The 17,967-nt window shown below is 40.2% G+C and overlaps 1 protein-coding gene across 1 annotated transcript; it reads left to right on the forward strand.

The window, feature by feature from the left end:
- Positions 1–45: 45 nt before the first annotated feature.
- On the forward strand, positions 46–2,802 carry LOC146730615 (uncharacterized; the record flags this gene model as incomplete). Its single annotated transcript, XM_085493736.1, has 1 exon — positions 46–2,802. A coding segment is annotated over one exon (2,757 nt), but the record flags the coding sequence as incomplete, so codon positions are not given.
- Between the last annotated feature and the right edge of the window lie 15,165 nt (positions 2,803–17,967).

The following is a 17,967-nucleotide window of genomic DNA, read 5'->3' on the forward strand; positions in this document are numbered from 1 at the left end:
GCTGAACTCAACTCACTTAAAACAGAGACATATACATTGCCAAATCAAGAAAGATCACCTGACTTGAATACGTTCATAGCAGGACAATCAGAGGAAATATTTAAATTCAGTCGTGTATTGCGTGAGACTAGTCTAAGGAGACATCATCAAGATCCTCCTACTACAGTTGCCGATTCCCCTACAAATAGTAAACTCGGTACGTTCAGTAAAGCACTGGTCCATCTTGCAAATCTTACTGCATTTAAAAACATTTTAACTACAGCCAGGAGTGATGATGACAAATCTGAGTCTGCCAGCTCAAAAAGTATAGAAACCAGCGCGAGTGGTGTCAATCGCAATATCTCAAAGTATGAATCAGTAGATGATACTAGACTGCAAAACACCGCACAGTCTGAGGATAGGCTAAGTGACTTAGTTTCACCAAGTAGTGATCATTCAGATTCCGATAAAATGGACTACATCCAAAAGCGGTTCTTTACAGATTTGCAAAAAATAAGTAATACAAATTCAGCTATGAACACCAGCAGCGTTTCAAAGGATAGTACTCCAAGTCTTTCACCCAGAAGTACTAGTCAGATATCTGTAGGTGCATCTGCTATGAGATCTCCTCCTCCTATTTTGAACAAGGCAAGAGTTGGTTACTACACCCAGTTGAGTCAGGAAATGATGAAGCAAGGTGCAAGTATTCCTTTGTCATCTCCAGAGAAGCAGAGATGTTTTCCCATTGATAAGTCAGAATCTGAATATGATATGTGTCATGTTAATGTTAAACCATCCCAAACATCTCCTCTTCCGCTAATAACTGATACTGGCACGTTCAAAAAGGACACACCAGAATGGAAACCACATAAGGATGATCTTCATCCGCGAATGTCTAGTACTACATCATCTCCAGAGGGATCTTATGTTAAACAGCACATGCTTAATAGTATGCTACAAGATGGTGCCAAAGCGATGGAAGATAGTGCTAAACGCTTACCGAAAAAGAGACCATTGCCACCACACATGTACCACAGCTTAATGGAAGAGGTAAAAACCAAGGAACCACGACTGCATCTGGATGAAAGTGCAAAAAGTACTACAGATTTGCATTGGAAAGAATTTCAGCAATTACTAGGCAACTCAAAGTCGCAACAAAGTGTGCCTGATGATGATAGGAGAAGTAATGTGACATGCAATTCCTCTCCACCAACGACTGTGACTCTTTCAGCTTCACAAAACCCATCCATATACCAATGTACATCGTGTGATGTCAGCTTTCCTCACCCACATGCACTACACATGCATTGTATTCAGCAGCATGTTAAGAAGTCACTTGAATGTCCTGACTGTGGAAGAAGATATCGTCTATATTGTGGACTTAAGCGTCACCAGTTGACTAACTGTCCTATGAGGCATCAAACTGTGAAGAGATATGAACAGACACATTGCGCAGAAACTGAGCATCACAGCAACTCTCAAAAGATGAGACACAACTGTCATAATGATGATAACTCAGAGTGTATTGTTTGTGCAAGAAATATTAGCAACATCAAAAACATACATGACAGTGATGGGTCTGGATATGAAGGAGACAGTGCAAGTTCTTTTTCCTACTTTGATCATTCTGAAAAGACTCCAGCCAGGACAGAAAGTGGTGGAGGCTGTCTGCGGTCATTGTTGAACAGAGATAATTCTATTAATGATAATACTTGCCAACAAAGTACACCAAATCATCAGTTTTTGGAATGTAAAACTGATACCAGAAAATGTCAGACTGACCAAAAACAGATTTTTAAAAGAACCTTTGATAATTTCATGGATTCTATCATGAAAGGTGGGAATGCTTGTAGAAATGGAAAGACTTTAATGACAGAATCACCAGAAATAGAAAAAGCTACCGAACGTGAAAACTCTGTTGTTACTGCTAAACCATGTCCAAGTGTGAATTACAAAGAAGATGTAGATGTTGACACCTGGAATGCAGAAAATGATGCTCACAATTCTGTATGCCCTGACGAATTGAGTCAATTGGAAGAGGTACCTGCGCAAATAAGTGAGACTAACCACTGTTCTACAACTAAGAGGAATCTTCAGAAATCCCCACACGGCATGGAAGCACTATTCTTAAAAAATACAAACATTCAGTTACTGGGGGAAGAAGAATTCAACAGTGACCAAATAAAAGAAAAACGGAATCCTCATCATAACGAATTTACTTCCGCGTATGTAGAAACAACCCTTGAACAGTTTGTAGCCACGGTAGTTTCAAAAGCACTAACTGGCGAACTACCCAAACTTGGTTCTGTCACGGCACTGCAGAACGATGCTGTCATAGAACAGAAGTGGAAAGCAGGAGAGAGGAATATACATACAAATGTTACGAAGCAACAGAAAAACAAACAAATTGGTGACAGGAGTGAAGTCAGCATCAGTGAAGATTCCGGAAGATGGATTGCAGAAAATAGAGATCTACCGGACGTGAGTTTTACTCCAATTATAGATGCCACTCGTACGCATGCGAAATCACAGGAAACAACTGAAAAACATGATGGGAAATTCTCATCTAAGCCATTGTGGATGGCTTTCATGGAGAAGCAGATTAAGTATGCCTATCGGGAATTGAATTTTCCAGTGGAAGACGAGATAAAAAAGACAGAAATATTGATACAAGATAGCACAGATGGGTTAGTTCAACAACCAATGCAGACGCATGATGCACAGGATGGTACTTTACCTAAACGTCATGTTACCAAAGAGATCTGTGAGCTGCAATGTGAACCACTAGACCTGAGTATGGGTAATACAGATCACGTAGGCTAACAGTATAATGTAAGCTATACAAACATTCTAAACATTCTAGACTTGCATTTAGTATAAATGATTGCACTATCGTCACCTATTGGAAATTTCGAATAATGCATTTGAATAATATCACATTCAAGAATTAACGCTCTGGTTAGGCATGAGAATATGTAGGCTTATTTTGGGCCACTGTGTCACCGACTCAAATAGGAAAACCGCCTGTCTCCCTCCCATGTTGAAAGTTGTTTTTGTTTTTACCATGCAAATTAAACTTTGTTCATTTCATTTTGGTAACTTTAATAATCTGCCTGTAATTACTATTGTTGATTGTTTGTTTGTTTTCTTTCTCATTTTCGTTTTCTCCCATGTTTGTTTGTCCTACGGGCACAGAATAACGTTTTGATTTGGGATAATGATGCCACTTATTTTAGAAGTTTCATGAACGGGTTGGGTCAGTTACTGTTTAGTTTTCAATTACAAGGAAAATAGAAGAGTGTGTAAGGAATATTTCATATACAATAATTGTGTGAACGTTCTTAATGTTATGTTTTGTATTTTGATTATTTTCAGAATCGTGGCACACCAAACGTCATTTTCTGTTGCTGTTCATTTTGCTGATGATGCCCGCACTGTAATGTCGGGAAAACTCACAATGTGCTATGGTATTTACAAGTCCTGTGTGGACGGGAACATGTATTTGTTAACTTTGTATTGTGATTTATTTGTCAGCTGTTGTTGTTGTTGTTGTTGTTTTTTCTTTTTGTTTCATTTTGTGCCTTTGAATAGTTTTGTGGATTGTAGTTTACTTGTCATTTGATTTAACGTTCTAGGAAATGTAATTTGTAAATTCCATTTGATGAATGTGAATTTTGATATTGCTTAGCTTAATGTTATTTAGACTGACGCTGCATTAGATTACGATATGAACCTCCACAAAACATGTTTTTGTTTTTTTTGTCTTTTGCAGCACACAAAAGTATTCATTCGATGAGAAACAAATTCTGTACATGTGCACCATTTGTTATTATACGTATGAAAAATATATCAATACGCATGCGCATTAAACCAAACGAATAATAGCGTATGTTATATATTTCATGATAAAATAAAATGCACTGTACTCATAAACAGTAGCAAACAGTATTGAAAATGACATTACATCTTCAAAGGAATTGAGTACCTCCAAATGATTGGTACTAATTATTAGGCTATATTAGAATGTTGTTCACAGTAAATGACCTCATGGCGAAAAAGATGTGGCTTAGTTTAGTGATATATTGACAGTACCATCATCAATATGTCCTCCAGGGACCTCGTATCAAAGACATCCAGTGACACGAAGAAACTGTGGAATTGGACTGCTTCTCATTTAGTTGTGTAGGCGAACTTGGACACGTAGCGCACACTCAAAAAATTGAATTAAAATAAATGATACGTCGTGTATGTAATGTAATTTAATATTCATGGACATTTTATCACTATATTTGTCTTTACCTCTAAATATTCTCATTGTTGACATATACCTCATTGCAGTGTGATTATACCTAGGCACATTGTACTCACTAATTGGTTCACTGTTTCAAGATATGTAAATTTTATAAAAGATAAGGTTATATGCCAGGATTGGAATGTTTATATACTCTCAATTCATAAGTGACGAATTCATCTGTGATGAATTTTACTATCTCCCGTGAGGAGTTTGTATGTTAGTATTTGTATTTCTATTTGATTTGAACACATCGTTTTCTGCACCTAGATGAATTTCCGTTCACTGCATAAATCCCGAAATCCTTTTCATCAAAATGGACCATTATCAAATGCGTCTAGCACGTTTATTAAGCATGAAAATATCACAAAAATACTTTCTCGTTCATCGAATCCTAAGCGATGCTTGTCCCGTTTTTACGTTCGATCTCATAATAAAATGGGATCCCGCAGTGGACTGAAAATGACACATTTGTAGACCATGACATGCGAATGTTTGAGATTTAAATATATACTGAGATTTCGTATAAATAGCTTTACTTTGTCTAGTTCGCGCAGATGTTACGTATATCACATTTTCGTTGGACAGGGTGAAATATACTGTTTTTTCCGCTGATAAATCTACATTATACTTTGTGAAACGGGTGTAAATTACCTCAACAACAATTCTACCTTTCAACTTGTACCTCATCAACTTGTTAGAAGTCGTTTGCAATATTATGTTCATTTCTTTGTTTTGTTTGAGTGAGGTTTTACCATTTTGGTGTCACAGACCTCTTGTATACTTCATTAATTTTACATTTAAATAGCGTCATTATTTGATTTGTGAATGATATTTCATTCGTATTTTATACTGATATAGTTACGTTCAAACTACTATAGTTTAGCGCCCTAGTAGGTATTTAATACTGTGTTGCATATAACGAAATATATCTACGTCAGGATTGTTGTGAAGCTAAAAAAAAAAACATACATATTTCATGTTAAACGATCGTTGCTATATATCTCACTTGTATATATATACACGTGCACGTTTTATTCCCTTAGGCATGGGAGGCACGTTATCAGATAGATAAATGTGAAAACACAGCGAAATTCGTGTATTGTCCGTTGTCTAGGCTACCTCACGTTATTAGCTACCTCGTCTTAGCTACCTCAGTAACTGTATTGACGTCGTTCTCGAATGTATTGTATCATTTCTGTGTTGGTACATAGCGGTAGATTCGTGTGTTTTTATTATATAATACAACATAGAAATTTAACACTGCTTATGGTAAATTCATATCTAAATTTCTCGTTACTAATATTATCTGGTTCTTTCCTTTTTCTCAAAACAAATATGGATTGTTATTTTTTAATAATTGATTTGGAAAAAAAAAGTGTTATGGCATATCATATTAAGTGTTCAAATTTGCATATATATTTGCGAAAGTGCCAATATTATAATGAAGCGTCTGTATATAGTTGTTTTCACGGCAATGTAATTGATTTTTTATTGTTTATTTCATCTAATAATATTCTGCAAGTTCCGGCCTTGTATATTCTATATTTTATAAACGCTTCCGGAATAGGTTTGTTGCACAGCAACAGTTGCCAAGCAACATATAGAAAATATTTAACGATAAACTGAATTAAACGAATTTTGCAATACCAAGAATAACATCTTTGTAGATTTTTATCCAATTCCGGTTGAACATTTATTCCGACCCTGGACAGATAATAAATGTATAATCTATTATTAACGTCTGCCAGTAGTTGTCCCAGCAACAAATAGGGCCATGTTATCAGTTTCTTTAAACATATGATTTTAAGCCCACCCACGTTGAATTAATGAGCGCTAGTCCTATCATATCATTAAAATGTCTTTCTCGTCGATTATTAAATTCGCTTTGTTAACCGGTCAGGGTCTGATAATTTCATTTCTGCGTGTTCACATGATCTATGTGTCTGGCTAATTCGTGGTATTGAATCATTTTCGGTGCTCTTTTTTTAAGAGCGTTATTTTTATCATAGGAGTGTTCCTCTAAGGACCTACGCTCAATTACGAACAATGCAAATGTGTATTTGTGTTCTTTACCAAGTAATCTTTATGCTGCTTAGTTGTAATGTGACACCTTATCTTATGTGACATTTCCCTTTTTAGGTCAATGCTCACTCAGGCTGACCTTTCAGTAATTGATTTTGAATAAATCCAATTAAAAATGTGTAAGATTTTGTGGAATATATTTCTTATCGACTTCTAAGAGCTAAGATTAGTCTGCAATGTGAGTGCGTGCATGTGCGTGTGTGTGTGTGTTTGTGTGTGGTGTTACACATGGAATTTGTATTTTCAGAAAATCCGTATTCATTACAGATGGCCAATTTATTGGCAATTCGCTCCGCTAGGTTTTCCCTCATAACTGTTGTGTGTGCGTCGTCTTAACTCTTCTGTGATTTTTTTTAGCTGGGCCGATTTCGTTCAAACTTGGCACTTTCACTCTAGTTAGGTGGTCAATTTTTAGACGACCATTGTCATGGCAACAGCCAAATATCTCTCCTACAAATCTTGGTATAACAATCTCGGACATATCTCGTTGTACTAAGCTTTTTGCATATCTGGTTTCATTGTTGAGACATTTGACTTCGAAGCTGGGGTAATTTTTTGCCACATACGACTTGTCCGTGATTGGGGGGATATTGGCCAAACTTGACAGGCAGGTCACACCTACACTCGATGAATGTGGACAAATTTGAAAAAAAAAGTAGTTTTGTCCTGTTGTTGTCATGACAACGGCCGAAAACTTTGTACAAATCTTTGAGTCAACACCCCGGACATATCTCATTCTAATTTGGTTGAGTGTGTGCCTAAAGTTACTATTTTGTTTTTGAGTTGACGCCAGTGCTTTTACTTTTACTTTTTAAGTCAAAACGTTCAAAAATGTTCTATTCCGATCATACAACCATGTGTACCACTTGGACTCTGATTTCATGCCCCATGCAATCGCATAGTGATCGCATCATTCATTGAGGTTAATTACAAGATGACCACGTATGACGTAGTACATCTGGCCCCGTGTGGATATCACCATTGCACCAAATTACACCAAATATTTCAAAATTTAGTGCGTGTCAAGGCTGGACCATACCGGCATTCTAATTAGGTGGACACATTTTGAAAAAAATATCTGTTCTACTATTACCATGACAACAGCCGAAAAAAAATGTTTTACTTTTCAGAGGAGCGGATTTCTTGAATAAGCAAAGATGTGCATCAGGTAGCAACGGTTTATATAACAAATACCCATTATTGTGTGGAATATGGGTAAGTACGTACTACAGGATTGACTATACAAGGACCAATAACGTGTTTCACGTGAGACAGGAACGTTTATCCAGCCGATTCACTTGCATGTTCAATGCAATATGGACCAACTGTTCGGGGACTAGTTGGCATGGGTAAGTACTAATGTGCAGTACCAGCTGTGGGGACTAGTTGGCATGGGTAAGTACTAATGTGCAGTACTAACTGTGTTGAGACTAGTTGGCATGGGTAAGTATTAATGTGCAGAACCAACTGTATGGCCACTAGTTGGCCGTGGTGAGTACTAATGTGCATTACCAACTGTGTTGGAACTAGTTGGCATGGGTAAGTATTAATGTGCAAAACCAACTGTATGGCCACTAGTTGGCATTGGTGAGTACTAATGTGCAGTACTAACTGTGTTGGGATTATTTGGCATGGGTAAGGACTAATGTCCAGTACCCGAACTGTGTTGGGACTAGTTGGCATGGGTAAGTACTAATGTGCAGTACCAACTGTGTTGGGACTAGTTGGCATGGGTAAGGACTAATGTCCAGTACCAACTGTATTGGGACTAGTTGGCATGGGGAAGTATTAATGTGCAGTACCAACTGCTAGGGCACTAGTTGGCATGGGTAAGTACTAATGTGCAGTACCAACTGTGTTGGGACAAGTTGGCATGGGTAAGTTCTAATGTGCAGTACTAACTGTGTGGCCACTAGTTGGCATTGGTGAGTACTAATGTGCAGTGCCAACTGTGGGGGACTAGTTGGCATGGGTAAGTACTAATGTGCAGTACCAACTGTGTGGCCACTAGTTGGCATTGGTGAGTACTAATGTGCAGTACCAACTGTGTTGGGACTAGTTGGCATGGGTAAGTATTAATGTCCAGTACCAACTATGTTGGGAATAATTGGCATGGGTAAGTACTAATGTGCAGTACCAACTGTGTTGGGACTAGTTGGCATGGGTAAGGACTAATGTCCAGTACCAACTGTGTTGGGACTAGTTGGCATGGGTAAGTATTAATGTGCAGTACCAACTGTGAGGGCACTAGTTGGCATGGGTAAGTACTAATGTGCAGTACCAACTGTGTTGGGACTAGTGGGCATGGGTAAGGACTAATGTCCACTACCAACTGTGTTGGGACTAGTTGGCATGGGTAAGTATTAATGAGCAGTACCAACTGTGAGGGCACTAGTTGGCATGGGTAAGTACTAATGTGCAGTACCAACTCTGTTGGGACTAGTTGGCATGGGTAAGTACTAATGTGCAGTACCAACTGTGTGGCCACTAGTTGGCATTGGTGAGTACTAATGTGCAGTGCCAACTGTGGGGGACTAGTTGGCATTGGTAATCACTAATGTGCAGTAGTAACTGTGTGGCCACTGGTTGGCATTGGGGAGTACTAATGTGCAGTACCAACTATGTGGCCACTAGTTGGCATGGGTAAGTACTAATGTGCAGTACCAACTATGTGGCCACTAGTTGGCATGGGTAAGTACTAATGTGCAATACTAACTGTGTTGTGACTAGTTGGCATGGGTAAGTACTAATATGTAGTACCAACTGTGTTGGGACTAGTCGGCACGGGAAAGTACTAATATGTAGTACCAACTGTGTTGGGACTATTTGGCATTGGTGAGTACTAATGTGCAGTACCAGCAGTGGGGAATAGTTGGCATTGGTGAGTACTAATGTGCAGTACCAACTGTGAGGGGACTAGTTGGCATGGGTAAGTACTAATGTGCAGTACCAACTGCGGGGGACTAGTTGGCATTGGTAAGCACTAATGTGCAGTAGTAACTGTGTGGCGATTAGTTGGCATGGGTAAGTATTAATGTGCAGTACCAACTGTATGGCCACTTGTTGGCATGGGTAAGTACTGATGTGCAGTACTAACTGTGTTGGGACTAGTTGGCATGGGTAAGTACTAATGTGCAGTACTAACCGTGTTTGGACTAGTTGGCATGGGTAAGTACTAATGTGCAGTACTAACTGTTGGGACTAGTTGACATGGGTAAGTACTAATGTGCAGTACCAACTGTGTTGGGACTAGTTGGCATTGGTAATCACTAATGTGCAGTAGTAACCGTGTTGGGACTAGTTGGCATGGGTAAGTACTAATGTGCAGTACCAACTGTGACCACTAGTTGGCATGGGTAAGTACTAATGTGCAGTACTAACTGTGTTGGGACTAGTTGGCATTGGTAATCACTAATGTGCAGTAGTAACCGTGTTGGGACTAGTTGGCATGGGTAAGTACTAATGTGCAGTACTAACTGTGTTGGGACTAGTTGGCATGGGTAAGTACTAATGTGCAGTACTAACCGTGTTGGGACTAGTTGGCATGGGTAAGTACTAATGTGCAGTACTAACTGTGTGGGGACTAGTTCGCATTGGTGAGTACTAATGAGCAGTACCAGCTGTGTTGGGACTAGTTGGCATTGGTAAGTACTATTGAGCAGTACCAACTGTGACCACTAGTTGGCATGGGTAAGTACTAATGTGCAGTACTAACCGTGTTGGGACTAGTTGGCATGGGCAAGTACTAATGTGCAGTACCAACTGTGACCACTAGTTGGCATGGGTAAGTACTAATGTGCAGTACTAACCGTGTTGGGACTAGTTGGCATGGGTAAGTACTAATGAGCAGTACTAACCGTGTTGGGACAAGTTGGCATGGGTGATTACTAATGTGCAGTACCAGCTGTGGGTGACTAGTTGGCATGGGTAAGTACTAATGAGCAGTACCAACTGTGTTGGAACAAGTTGGCATGGGTGATTACTAATGTGCAGTACCAGCTGTGGGGGACTAGTTGGCATTGGTGAGTACTAATGTGCAGTACCAACTGTGACCACTAGTTGGCATGGGTAAGTACTAATGTGCAATACCAACTTTGTGGCCACTAGTTGGCATGGGTAAGTACTAATGTGCAGTACCAACTGTGAGAGACTAGTTGGCATTGGTGTGTACTAATGTGCAGTACCAACTGTGTGACCACTAGTTGGCATGGGTAAGTACTAATGTGCAGTACTAACCGTGTTGGGACTAGTTGGCATGGGTAAGTACTAATGAGCAGTACCAACTATGTTGGGACAAGTTGGCATAGGTGATTACTAATGTGCAGTACAAGCTGTGGGGGACTAGTTGGCATTGGTGAGTACTAATGTGCAGTACCAACTATGTTGGGACTAGTTGGCATGGGTAAGTATTAATGTGCAGTACCAACTGTATGGCCACTAGTTAGCATTGGTGGGTACTAATGTGCAGTACCAATTGTGTTGGGATTAGTTGGCATGGGTAAGAACTAATGTGCAGTACCAATTGTGTTGGGACTAGTTGGCATGGGTAAGTATTAATGTGCAGTATCAACTGTGAGGGGACTAGTTGGCATGGGTAAGTACTAATGTGCAGTACCAACTATGTTGGGACTAGTTGACATGGGTAAGTACTAATGTGCAGTACCAGCTGTAGGGGACTAGTTGGCATTGGTAAGTACTAATGTGCAGTACCAGCTGTGGGGACTAGATGGCATTGGTAAGTACTAATGTGCAGTACCATCTGTGGGGACTAGTTGGCATTGGTGAGTACTCATGTGCAGTACCAGCTGTGTTGGGACTAGTTGGCATTGGTAAGTACTAATGTGCAGTCCCAACTGTGTTGGGACTATTTGGCATTGGTGAGTACTAATGTGCAGTACCAGCAGTGGGGGGACTAGTTGGCATTGGTGAGTACTAATGTGCAGTACCAGCTGTGGGGGACTAGTTGGCATTGGTAAGTACTAATATGTCGTACCAACTGTGTTGGGACTATTTGGCATTGGTGAGTACTAATGTGCAGTACCAGCAGTGGGGGACTAGTTGGCATTGGTGAGTACTAATGTGCAGTATCAACTGTGTAGCGACTAGTTGGCATGGGTAAGTACTAATGTGCAGTACCAGCTGGGGGGGATTAGTTGGCATTGGCATGTACCAATGTGCAGTACCAACTGTGAGGGGACTAGTTGGCACGGGTAAGTACTAATATGTAGTACCAACTGTGTGGCCACTAGTTGGCATTGGCGAGTACTAATGTACAGTACCAGCTGTGGGGGATTAGTTGGCATTGGCATGTACCAATGTGCAGTACCAACTGTGAGGGGACTAGTTGGCACTGGTAAGTACTAATATGTAGTACCAACTATGTGGCTACTAGTTCGCATGGGTAAGTACTAATGTGTAGTACCAACTGTGTGGCCACTAGTTGGCATTGGTGAGTACTAATGTGCAGTACCAGCTGTGGGGGACTAGTTGGCATTGGTAAGTACTAATATGTCGTACCAACTGTGTTGGGAGTATTTGGCATTGGTGAGTACTAATGTGCAGTACCAGCAGTGGGGGACTAGTTGGCATTGGTGAGTACTAATGTGCAGTACCAATTGTGTTGGGACCAGTTGGCATGGGTAAGTACTAATGTGCAGTACCAACTGTGGGGGACTAGTTGGCATTGGTGAGTACTAATGTGCAGTACCAACTGTGTTGGGACTAGTTGGCATTGGTAAGTACTAATGTGCAGTACCAACTGTGTGGCCACTAGTTGGCATTGGTGAGTACTAACGTGCAGTACCAGCTGTGTTGGGACTATTTGGCATTGGTGAGTACTAATGTGCAGTACCAGCAGTGGGGGACTAGTTGGCATTGGTGAGTACTAATGTGCAGTACCAATTGTGTTGGGACCAGTTGGCATGGGTAAGTACTAATGTGCAGTACCAACTGTGGGGGACTAGTTGGCATTGGTGAGTACTAATGTGCAGTACCAACTGTGTTGGGACTAGTTGGCGTGGTTAAGTACTAATGTGCAGTACCAAATGTGAGGGGACTAGTTGGCACTGGTAAGTACTAATATGTAGTACCAACTATGTGGCTACTAGTTCGCATGGGTAAGTACTAATGTGCAGTACCAACTATGTGGCCACTAGTTGGCATTGGTGAGTACTAATGTGCAGTACCAGCTGTGGCGACTAGTTGGCATGGGTGAGTACTAATGTGCAGTACCAACTGTGGGGGACTAGTTGGCATTGGTGAGTATTAATGTGCAGTACCAACTGTGTTGGGACTAGTTGGCATGGGTAAGTACTAATGTGCAGTACCAACTGTGGGGGACTAGTTGGCATTGGTGAGTATTAATGTGCAGTACCAACTGTGTTGGGACTAGTTGGCATGGGTAAGTACTAATGTGCAGTACCAACTGTGGGGGACTAGTTGGCATGGGTCAGTATTAATGTGCAGTACCAGCTGTGGCGACTAGTTGGCATGGGTAAGTACTAATGTGCAGTACCAACTGTGGGGGACTAGTTGGCATTGGTGAGTATTAATGTGCAGTACCAACTGTGTTGGGACTAGTTGGCATGGGTAAGTACTAATGTGCAGTACCAACTATGTGGCCACTAGTTGGCATGGGTAAGTACTAATGTGCAGTACCAACTGTGTTGCGACTAGTTGGTATGGGTAAGTACTAATGTGCAGTACCAACTGTGGGGGACTAGTTGGCATTGGTAAGTACAAATGTGCAGTACCAACTGTGTGGCCACTCGTTGGCATTGGTGACTACTAATGTGCAGTACCAACTGTGTTGGGACCAGTTGGCATGGGTAAGTACGAATGTGCAGTACCAACTGTGTTGGGATCAGTTGGCATGGGTAAGTATTAATGTGCAGTACCAACTGTGGGGGACTAGTTGGCATTGGTGAGTACTAATGTGCAGTACCAACTGTGTTGGGACTAGTTGGCATGGGTAAGTACTAATGTGCAGTACCAACTATGTGGGATTAGTTGGCACTGGTAAGTATTAATGTGCAGTGCCAATTGTGGGGGACTAGTTGGCATTGGTGAGTACTAATATGCAGTACCAACTGTGTTGGGACTAGTTGGCACTGGTAAGTATTTATGTGCAGTACCAACTGTGGGGGACTAGTCGTCATGGGTAAGTATTAATGTACAGTACCAGCTGTAGGGGACTAGTTGGCATTGATGGGTACTAATGTGCAGTACCAACTGTGTTGGGACTAGTTGGCATGGATATTTCCTGCATTTTAAGGGGCACATATTGCTGACACAAAAGGTTTCAGCTTGATTTAGAGGGCGAACCTCACCCCCACCCCCACCCCCCTCGGTGCCGCCGCCACTGTAATGTCCGTTGTCAAGTGGGTTGGGACTAACTGCTTGTCTAATCTGTATGTACTGTAATATGACAGAAGTATATTGGTAATTGTGAAGCTTTGGCAGAATTCAAATCCCATTAAGGTATTTGGAAAAATTAGGTCACAGTCCAGAGGTGTGCATTACGTTTGTCGACACGCCCGCTGGTTGACCTCGTGCCGTCAGAGACAGTTCGGGTCGCCTAAGGAGATAATGCAAGCCAAAATCTATATTGGTCTTTTATCTGGGGAGGGAACTGGACGAAATTGCTCAATTGCATACCCTTTTTCATACTACTGTGACAGAGATATTTGTCCTGAGAACATTTCTGAACATTAATTTTTTTTAATAACAGATTTTTTTTCTTACTATCAATTCTGTGGAAATGATTTTTCTTGATTTTCCTGAGTTAGTAGCTGTCAATACTGAAGTAAATTAACAACAATCTCTCTCACGACTGCCTTACTAACACTTATATCAGTGCAATACGCGGTGATAGATGGTGATTTTGAAAGCAAATCTGCACAGAGAAAATATTAGAAACAACAATCTTCAGGGAAAATTTTAGAAAAATAATGTATTGAAAAAACACACACGTTTGTAAAAAAAATTGTTAAAAGAAAGCATGGCTCAAAACTGATTGGATAAAATACACAACCTCTAAAACCCTCTTTCTATTGAAAAAAAATATATGTCCAGACAGAAACAAAAGTGACGGGACGGTCAACAGCAAATATGTTCAACAGTTTCGGCAGGAATAACACATACGTTGAAGACATATGTTAAATTTGTGAGTCAGCAAATGGATTGAGATAGTGTCAGGCGCCAGGCAAATCAAGGTCGAGGACATGACCTTGTTGATTGTGTTCGTACCGTACAGTGCGCTCCCTTGAATGTCAATTACCCCTACACGTAGATGCACTCCCGTATATATCTCATCTGATATATAGGGGGTTCAGTCGACATATTCCGAATCCAAAGCGATACATCCCGAGCGTGTGCCCGATTATTGCCATACGTATCTCGATTTTTCCCGAGTGAAAAAAACTGTGTCTCCCTGGCAAATTCCGATGTATTCCATATGTATGCGGGAAAAAAATTCAAATAATATTTACTTAAACGAAATCCAGTAAGGCATTTACGTCGTTCCACATTTGTTTGTTAACCCATAAGAGCAGGCTGATTATTTGTATATTTTATGTTACCTTTCTAAATATGGCAAAGTACGAATTTATCAACTATTTTGGCACACGAGTTGTAATGTTTGTGAATAAACTGACAGCGTAGAAACAATTCAATTCACAGACGGTTGGTAGCAAAGCTTGAATAACTTCATGTCATTTGAACACAAGTTTGCACCATCTCCGACAGAATAAAACATTTTTTTATACTACTACTATAATTTACAAAGAACAAAAATGTGTATAATTTTTCTCCGTAAAACCCCCAAAATGTTGTGAAAAACACACTAATTTACTAGTCGTTACGATAATACCGTAGTCAACTCCAATATCTCGTCACCGAAAGACACTACATAATCAAATAATCTTTATTTTACTTGCATTTTTAAATCAGGCGTGTAAATTGTTATATAGTTTGTATTTTGTGTAAAGACAGCGGTAGTTCTCTTTTTGAAATATTTGGTGGACCTGAAAAGGGTCGTTTTGTTTGTACAGTATACGTTACTGTATTAAACGTATCCACGCCCGTCGGCGTCGATCTGAGTTGAAGACTCGGCAACAGCAGCGAGCTCGGTGAATCGGAATGAGAATTCTTCGTTATACCTCCAACTTACGGAAACGGAAGCAAAGGCATTATATTGTGGATTGTATTGTGTTTAAAAAAATAACTTCCATTTCTTGCTCATGTGGCTAATCGTCGAGTAGTGGCATGACGAAAACCGCAGTCGTCCAATATAACACAATCCTTTTTGACAACACTTGATTTTCAAAATACATCAAGCTTGCGGTATTGCTTCGTCGTGGAGTTTTTAAAAGATTGAAGGAACTGGAACAACACACCACTACACCAGAGGCTAAATACATTTTCTTGTTTCCACTAATTGACTAAAACAATGCTGATTTTTATTCTATTTTTTGTTGTTTTATTACTAACAAATAATTAAAGATGCAATATGGACGAAAACAAATATTCCTTTTTATACTCCATAGACCAAATCAGATCATTATTAGCCATAAACTAAAAATGTTACGTTTGCATGACACGAAACAGTATTCGTTTAATGAAAAATCATAAGCATGTGCAGTACGTATCAAAATAGCTAGTGCGCTGCAAGCACGGTGTTTACAGGTCGCAATAAATCATCCAACGTATTTATCAAAATACGGAATCAACCAAAGTTATGAAAATTTCATGTTCTAATCTATATTGCATCTTTTAAAGCGGACAGTCGTCACCTGCGCATGAGCCAGGTGGCCTTAGCGTGTTATTGTTTACAAACAATCGTCTACCCATGAGCCTTTTCGTTTTGGGCGTGTGTTGTTATCGCCGCTTGGGACTTAATTCCAGCGCGTGCGCAGTTAACGACCCCTCCGCTTTAATTAGAGATGTCACACGTGAACCCTAATGCGTTTTTGATAGATTTTCTGATCATCCGCTTACAACATGAACAAAACCATTTTTGTGATATTGGGTAAACGTGACTCATTTCGTCAATTTCCAAAACACAAAATGTTTCAATTTGACAAAATATAGTAATGTATGGCACGTAAAGAAAAACATTACATTTTCTCTTTTATTCTCATAAATATTTCAGCTGCGGTTCAGATTTTTTCATGTATGAGTTAGAGCTGGAGTTAAGATGCCCTTTTTCCTGATGAAATGATTTGTCTTTGACTCGGTTCCCTCTCTTACTGCAACGCTACTGTAACCCAGCCTCGGCGCCCGGTGACCAGTCTCCACATTCCTGTGAAAAGTAACAAATATCGTTGAGGGCGGTATAACAAACAGAGCCGACCATAACCATTTCACATCAACCAACAGTGATGATCATGGGAATCATATTGTTCCGATCTCTGTGGATACCCCCAGTGACGCTAGTGATTGTGAAGGAAGTGGCTTTGAAGTGAATGGAAATGTGAGTGAAACAGTGACAGTTGTCATTAGAAGAGGGAGAAATGCTGGAACACATTCCACATTCCTTGACTAATTTGGGTCATATAGAGGTATGCAAAGAGGTTTTGTGCAATGATCAGAAGTAACTGTGCGGAGTTCGCAAGAATGGCACACGCTACACGCATCACGTCACATAATCGCTTTGTCGCTGGAGGGCGCGACGTTTAGGAACGGTGTGTTATTAGACATTTTCACCGTCTATCAACCATCACCGATAAAACCTTCAAGGGCCGAAAACTGAACATTGGTTAGATGTTAAAACTCTTCCCTGAACATCTGGGTCCTATATTGGTTGCAGGACTAGTGTATGTACTCCTTGGGCAATCAACGCCACAACTATCAAAAATCCGCTACGGATAGATGGATAGATGAAACAAACAAATCAGCAATCAGATTACACAGATTATGAAAGCCCCCCCCCCAAAAAAAAACACAACAACAACAAATAGTGCAGTTACAGGCATCATTGTACAATTATCTCTCTCCCTGACATGGTAATCACACAGTTTTGAGTTCGAGTCATGGCTATACCATAATGTTGTATCGTGGACAAGGTACCTCACTCCTACTGCCTCTCTCTACACAGGAGTGAATCGGACCCCGGTATGAACTCACGAAGTTGGTGCTTATCCCATTCTATCTAAACTCCCAAGGGAACATACAACCGCGGTTGTATGCTTGCTTGGGAGTTGAGAAAGCTAATAAGTTTGACACAGTCACAATCCCTCTATCACCTGTGACACAGAATATCGTCATAATCTCGGTATGTAAAAGCTTTTTAAATAATTTCACTACAGTTATTCTAACTCCATGTGTATGGTGCTAGAATCACGCGAAGTGCGCCTTCTGACATAGTATAAGGGTATATGTATTTCCAAACCACCCATTTCCCGGGGGGGTACTTCAAGTCGGACCTGGTACCCATGCCCAGTATAGCTTTTCAAAAAAACCTAAACACGTACTTATTTTCGTGAAATTATTCAAGTGCAGAAACTTAAAATAGATACCCTATATACATACTAAAATCACACTGTTTCCAAGTTGAGGTAACATGAATTCATGAGATTCTTTTTTCACACTTTTTTTATGTATTTTAAAATATT

Source organism: Saccoglossus kowalevskii, chromosome 19 (assembly GCF_978046115.1).
Source record: "Saccoglossus kowalevskii chromosome 19, keSacKowa6.1, whole genome shotgun sequence".
NCBI lineage: Eukaryota > Metazoa > Hemichordata > Enteropneusta > Harrimaniidae > Saccoglossus > Saccoglossus kowalevskii.